Source organism: Toxoplasma gondii, chromosome XI (genome assembly GCF_000006565.2).
Source record: "Toxoplasma gondii ME49 chromosome XI, whole genome shotgun sequence".
In the NCBI taxonomy this organism is placed as follows: Eukaryota; Apicomplexa; class Conoidasida; order Eucoccidiorida; family Sarcocystidae; genus Toxoplasma; species Toxoplasma gondii.
The window spans coordinates 1,692,196-1,698,858 of record NC_031479.1 but is presented as its reverse complement, the minus strand read 5'-3'; the positions used below and the strand labels follow the sequence as shown (position 1 = coordinate 1,698,858).

General features: G+C 49.7%; 1 protein-coding gene across 1 annotated transcript; it reads left to right on the top strand.

The window, feature by feature from the left end:
- Positions 1-2,009: 2,009 nt before the first annotated feature.
- On the top strand, positions 2,010-5,910 carry TGME49_310960 (vacuolar atp synthase subunit f, putative; the record flags this gene model as incomplete). The annotated part of the gene is made up of 7 exons (XM_018782650.1): positions 2,010-2,042; positions 2,433-2,527; positions 3,060-3,198; positions 3,846-3,927; positions 4,313-4,395; positions 4,816-4,914; positions 5,260-5,910. 7 exons carry the CDS (start codon positions 2,010-2,012, stop codon positions 5,314-5,316), a joined length of 588 nt encoding a protein of 195 aa, XP_018635543.1. The 3' UTR covers positions 5,317-5,910.
- Between the last annotated feature and the right edge of the window lie 753 nt (positions 5,911-6,663).

Here is a 6,663-nt window from a genome sequence, read left to right as displayed (position 1 = left end):
GCCCCGCAAACCACGGGTGGAGGCAACGGGTTGCCGGAAATCGATGTCCGCGATTCGTACCAGGCGGTCTCGCTGTGTTTTGGACGAACCTCGGGAGAAGCCGCGCGACACTACCCCCAAGAAAACGAGGGACTTTTCCCAACATCCAACAACTGAAAGAAAGAAACAGCCGAGTGTAAGTAGGGATGGAACTTTTAAGGTAGACTGTTTGTGGTAGTCTTCGGTTCAACGCAGATCCCTCACCGCATAAACTCACCCACTCTTCAGCTGAGCCAGCATTATCCTCGGATCGCGACAGGAGAGGTTCCGTAGGTCCCCTTACCGGACGAATAGCCAGGGGATGGCTCTGCCGTGGTTGAGGTCTCAGCGGGACCTCCGACAAAAGGGTTTGAACTTACCATCGGTCGCGCACTTATCAGTTTCTTATGTAGTCTGGGGAGCTTAAAGATATCTGGAAGCGTCTGCTTGCACTTTCTAGAAGGGAAGCCTCACCTCAGTCTACCAAACGGGCTGTCGTAGGTTGGCGGTGGTCCTAGGCGTTGTACTCTCGAGTTAAGTTGTTACTTTGAATGAAACACTTCACCAACAGTAGCGCTGCCTTACATCGCACTTCGTTCACGTAGGAAGAAGGGAGTCTGGGCGTCTGTTTGGGCGAATGGCGGCGGACACTCGCTTCAGCCTCGTCTCACCGTGGCGAACTAGTTCCTGAGGGCGAAGGTTTGGGGTAGGGTGTGGTCGCGGTGGTGGTTACGACGCGTTCTGTGTAGTTTCTTCCCGCTAATTATGGTATGGTGCTTTGTGTTAAGATGTGCCTCAAAAGGTATGGCTACAGAGACGCGTGGCAACGCCACGGAACAGCCTGCGAACCGCCGGGAGCAATAGGGAAAGTGAAAGAGCGACTGTTAGTTTGCCGATACAACGGATGACGATGCTCCTTTCGTCAGGACTCGGAGAAGTTTCATCGTGTGAAGCTGTAGACACCATACATATTTCATCATTTCCAGCGTTGCCAGTCTTCGGTGGCCCCATAAGCAAAGCAAACGCAAACTGGTCACTAAGAAGGCGACACTGAACGCTGACAGAGAAATTGAATCAGTTCACCAATCATGAGCAATTACTTCTCTCAAAACCAGCCTCACACGGAGCTGTTGCAGCTCCTTGGCCTGCTTGATCAGTGTGTATCGTCAGCTTAATACGGAAAATGACACTTGCTGAGGAGGGCGGAAGTCCTGCTGGAAGGCAGTGAGGTAGATAAAACGGACATTTATCGGAAAATGACACTTGCTGAGGAGGGCGGAAGTCCTGCTGGAAGGCAGTTAGGTAGATAAAACGGACATTTATCCACCTTTTCTCTCACGGCATTGTCGTCGGATGCTCGGCATTGTATACTGCAGAATCTAGGGCGACGGATTCGTACACTTATCAACTCATGGTTTTCCAAATTTCATATGAGCAACGATCCCGTGTGAGCTAGGTGGTTCTCCTTACCCGGAGACATCCTTGGTAGGCGTTGTCAATGGCTTTGTAATACGCATGACACAAAAATGAGGTAGCTCCATCAGGAGTGACAGCGAGTCTAGATGTGTTCGTGTATCCTTGTCGCTGTGGGCACACGAATTCTTTCGGCTACAGGACGCTGTGGCCGATGCCACGCATCGTCGGTGGCCAGAACCCCAGAAAAACGAACGCCCGCGCAAGTGCGCCTTCAAAAAGAAGGCAGAATTCTTCCGTTCCCTTTTCGGGAGTTTCTGAAGAGATGATGGAACAGAGTGTGCTGTCACCACGTACTGTGTGTGCACGGAATCTTCGTGGATGGCAGGGGAAACTGTTATCTCGAAGCACATGCATTTCCTGACAGCCCAGGACTCTGCAGTTTGCTGGAAAGTGGGCATGCCAGCAGTACACTTTTTACTCAGTGTAGAGATGGTATTCCTGAAGAGATTTTTGGAGGACACCGACTAGTGCCTGATTCTCAGCGTTTGCCAGGTGGCCCGAAATACGGCGGTTACATGCACCAATTTCGCTGTCTGGCGCGAATAAAAGTACGTTTTCCACTAACTTGTGATATGCCGTTGTATAATCACATGGGTTAGGCAATCTTTCGTCGTGTTTCAAACGTCACCTGGAAACCAGTGGCGCAGTTGTATCCGCGTGTGTAAGCTGTGAGCCTGTGGCGTCGCTTGTTTACGCTCACAACAGGCTGGTACGTCGGGTACATCTTACCTGACGGGCGGTATAAAGGGTCGCTTCTCGGCTACCTCGTCGTTTGTCGTTACACAATAGGGAAGCTGTGAACGGAACTGACACACAGGTGGTAGCTCAGGCTAGAAGAATCGGATGACGGCGCTGGCTTACTAGTAGATGCTTCGCTGAGACTCCCTGGGGCATTTTCCTTCTTTTCTGTGCGTGTGCCTCACCAAAACTTTGCCTAGAAGCATTACTGTGGCGGGGATACAGTAGAAAATCATTCTGACAAGAACAAAGAATTGCAGTTGGAACAAATCTTCGCTCCAGCGACCGTTTGCGGGTAAGACGCTGGCAGCGCGTTCTAGAAAAAAGCATGCAGCCGACAATCCCGCTGATAGTCTTTGCGTGAGGAACGGTAAACGTAACAGAACCGTGTTTAGAAACTACTTCTTGTCCTTCTGAGAGCACAGTGAAGTGGTATTTTTGATGCCGAGAACGGGTCCACTTCGAGGCTAGGGTTCTTTCAACCGTGTGCTATCAGCCATTTGCGTTGCTACCCCGTATAGTTCCGGGAGCTGATGATGTTAGTTCTAGCAGTTCCACCCGGTTTTGTCGAAAACAATTAGCACATCGTATCTTTCTCTCCTACGTTGAAAGTCTTTCAACTAGTCTCTTTCTCTGGAATTCTTCACGTTTCCATGGCCGAACAATGGGTCGAGAGAAGCTTGCGTCCTTTTTCTGAAGCATTTGCTAAACCGGACCCTCCAGCTCACGATCGTCTGGTCCGCGTCCAAGCACTTTTGACCAGTCCTGCAATTCGTTCATCGTTCACATCTATCTTTACCCGGAACTTTTTCTTCTTTCCTTTCCAGCCTTAGTCGCTTGCGGCCAGCCGCGGGCTGCTCGAAGGTGGTTTTAGTTTCAAAGATTCTTCTCGTTCTCGCAAAAATGGCTCCGGTACTGGGGCGCGTCCAGGGAACTGACCTAAAGGTTGCGGTTATTGGTGATGAGGTGAGCGCTTTGCCTACATTTTTCTATGCATCGGCTCATGGTGGATTTGGACGAGTTCTGTGCACAAATTCGATGATTCGGTTGAGCTTGCAGAGCCTGAGGCGGTGTGACACCGTCTTTCCCCCCTGCCCTTCCTTAAATTAAATGCTTATCCCTACAAACATGCAGGAATGCCATAAAATACGATTCGCGTAGAATGCCGGTAGAAACGAAGGGACAGGAAGAAGGAACATTGAGGGTGGCTAGGGAACTTTTTCGCCTCCAGCGTATTAAGCTCGCACCGGGGGAGACAGGGATCTTCGATCGTTCTGGAAAGGTAGAATCTGGGAGCAGAAGAGCAACAGTCTTTGACTGCACATGATCAACACCGTGGTAGTGTTAGTCCTGCATGTGGGACCGTCGGGAACGCATAATGCCGTGGCAGCCGCACCCGAGAAAAGAGGGATTGTACCCGCGAGCAGATATTGCAGTTTTTTTCTAGAACAGACTGTGAGTCGAAACGTAGTTCAGACGCAGAGACAGTTTAGGCAGACAGTCTTTAGGTGCATTCAACGGTCGTTCCTCTTCTCGGAATGTGACTTTTAAAACCAAGCACTGTGTAGATGTGGCGTGCCTCGTTTGTTCTGGGATGCTGTTCTGGGTCTCAGGATACTGTCGCTGGCTTCCTCATGGCCGGCATTGGCATGAGAGATGGACTTGGCAGGACAAATTTCTTCATCGTGGATTCCAGTAAGGCATTCTCGGCGACACTATTTGTTCTGCTCTCCGATGTCTTTTTTGGAAAGGGCGTGATTCGTACACGAGGGTCATATTCTGTTCGGTGTGTATTTCTTGCAACCTAAAAGGAAAACAAGCATCAAGTTATTGCGAAGGTTCAGATAGTGCCGCTTTTTGGGGTGAGGGTCCACAATGATGCCCGTACAGCAAGAAACTAACCTTCGGACGCTTGAACAAATAAAAACGCAGAAACGATACCTTTTCTATGGGTGCACTTGAGTGCTTTCGCGTTCTACAACTTTCCAAGAGGGAGCTGGAGCATTTTAAGTGAGGCGGCACAAAATCGTCGAGAGTCCGTGGAGATACAAAGAGATGGGTGTGTACTGCCTGTGTACAGAAACGAAACGACAAGATGTTGAAGACGCTTTTCGCACGATGACAGAGAGACCAGACATCGGCATCGTGCTCATCAACCAGCACGTAAGCAAAAGAGTGATTGTTCTTCCGTTTTTCATAGTCCTCCCTGACAGGAAAGGTTGTTTGTCGAGGACTACGAAGGTGCTGTTCGACCTGCGGTTATAGTGGAGAGGAACACGATCAATGAGAGAAACAGAAAGACACGCCAGTCTCGACTTGTGCAAAACCTTTCAACAGTCGCTCAGCGTTTATGCTTCTTAGTCAGTCTGGAAGGTTCGCCGGCATGGCGCTGCAGGAGCGTAACAGGAGCGTTGTCAGAAACGAGAAAAGCTTTTAAAGAGCTGCTAAGAAAAGAGGTTCAGAAGACGCGCACTTGAACATGTTTCCTGGACTGGAAGGAAGAGACACTGCATGTCAAGTTGACCCCGGGTTCCGGCGCATGAAAAAAAAACATCCTCTTTTCTTTCTGCGGACCTTTCTTAGGTCGCTGACGACATCCGGTACATGGTCGATCTCCACACGAAAATTATCCCGACAATCTTGGAGATCCCCAGCAAAGACAAACCCTATGACCCGAGCAAGGTGAGGGGCAAGAGTTGGACTTGCCTTTAAACACATGTGTGCAGAGTGACCTGATGAGAAATGCCTGCTTTTGTAAGAGAGCATGCATTTCTTTCAGTGCGAACCTCCAGATTCAGTTTTGTTTCTTGCAGAGCGACCTAGAAATGGAGACGGTGCAGAACTATCTCCTCTAACGGCATGTGTAGGACTAGGTTGGTGTGGCGTTTTTTCTCGTAGGATCGCTAAAGTGTTGGAAGAAAAGGCAGCAGTGTCAATTTCTTCGGGGAAACGTGTTATGGAAAGCGCGAGTTAACAGAAGTCATCTGTCCTGATTACGAGTGTTTGGGTTGTGCATCGTGGCTGCAGGACTCCGTTATGCAGCGCATCAAATTCTTCTTTGGAGGAGAACTTCCCACGTCGTGAGGCGCAGAAACGCAGAAAACGTTTCTGTAACAGGTACATTTGGTTCCTATCTGGTCACGCTGCGGCCTCGTTTCGTCTATGTGTTCGGTGTCTGACGAACTGCCTACGGTGCTGTGATCCGCAAGCCAAGAAGTGGAACACTGCCGGCGTGAGTCTCGCCATCCGTACCCGTGGTGGTTCGGGAAAAGTGCGTGCAGACTTCCTCAGTTTTGCAAAGGCGACGAATCGGAGGTTAACGAGGCACTGAGCCTCTGCCTTGCCAGCGAGAAACCCAATAGTGCAGGGGTCAGTATTGCACCTGGGGTGCAAACGTTGCTCAGCGACGGTGCTTCTGCCGGAGGGAAGGGGGAACAGGAATGTCTAAAAACGACGGGAGAGTGTGGAAATGTGGTCGGGGAGTAAAATATCAGAAGCCTTTCCGTGGGATGCGTTTCTAGGAGTGGCTGCGCTGTAGCAGTGGCGGGGGAGTGCGTTTGGGGAGGGGACTTTTTGGATGCGTATGCAAGTTTTCTCCCGTTCTGCTTCCAGCCAATTTGCATAGTGTCGGAAAACCATACTGGAATTTCCATCCCGTATTAAAAGTTCCATTTTGGCAATTCACGACGAACAACTGTCAAACGCATGGCCGAAAACGCGCAGCACTCCAATAGAAGACTCTTCACAAACTCAGACTGAGTAAACAGAGGCAATCGATTACTTCTTAAGAGACTGAATGAGACTCCTGTTTTGTGATACAGACAGCAAAGTTTTTCATGGCTGCTTTACCCGATCACCCGCCGGACTGCGTTAGACAGCTGAAAAGTGTTGGACTTCAATATTCTACGACATTAAGGTTAGATCGCATCGGTTGCATTCTGGGCGCAGTAATAAATAGATCACTGTTATCTCTCGTATCACGAGCGACATATAACTACTGCCCAGGTGCTTGCATGGTCAGCACCATCGTACTCGGAGTAAATCGCTGAGACGGGATTACTTGGAAACTTTTTCCGGGGAGTAAATGCTGCGAGCTGGACTACCGGTTGTATCTTGAACAACATCAACGGGCACTGGTATTTCCGGAAGGCTGCCAATGTTCGAAAAAAAAGCGCATAAAACCCGATGAATTGACCGTCGCTCATAGCCTCGTCAGCGGGGGGTTTGTGCAATAGCGGCTGAACGCAGGCACGAAGAGTAATTGAATTAAGAAATTCCCGGAGGTACCCCGCCCAGCAGAAAAGCCGTTCAAGAGGACACAATAGTACAACACTTAGTTCGTGTTGTTCTACGATCTGGCCTGAAGCTACGTGGAAAGCTTTTGCTCAGCAAAGAACGCAGGCATTCCTTTAGCCATTGTGTCATTCTGTT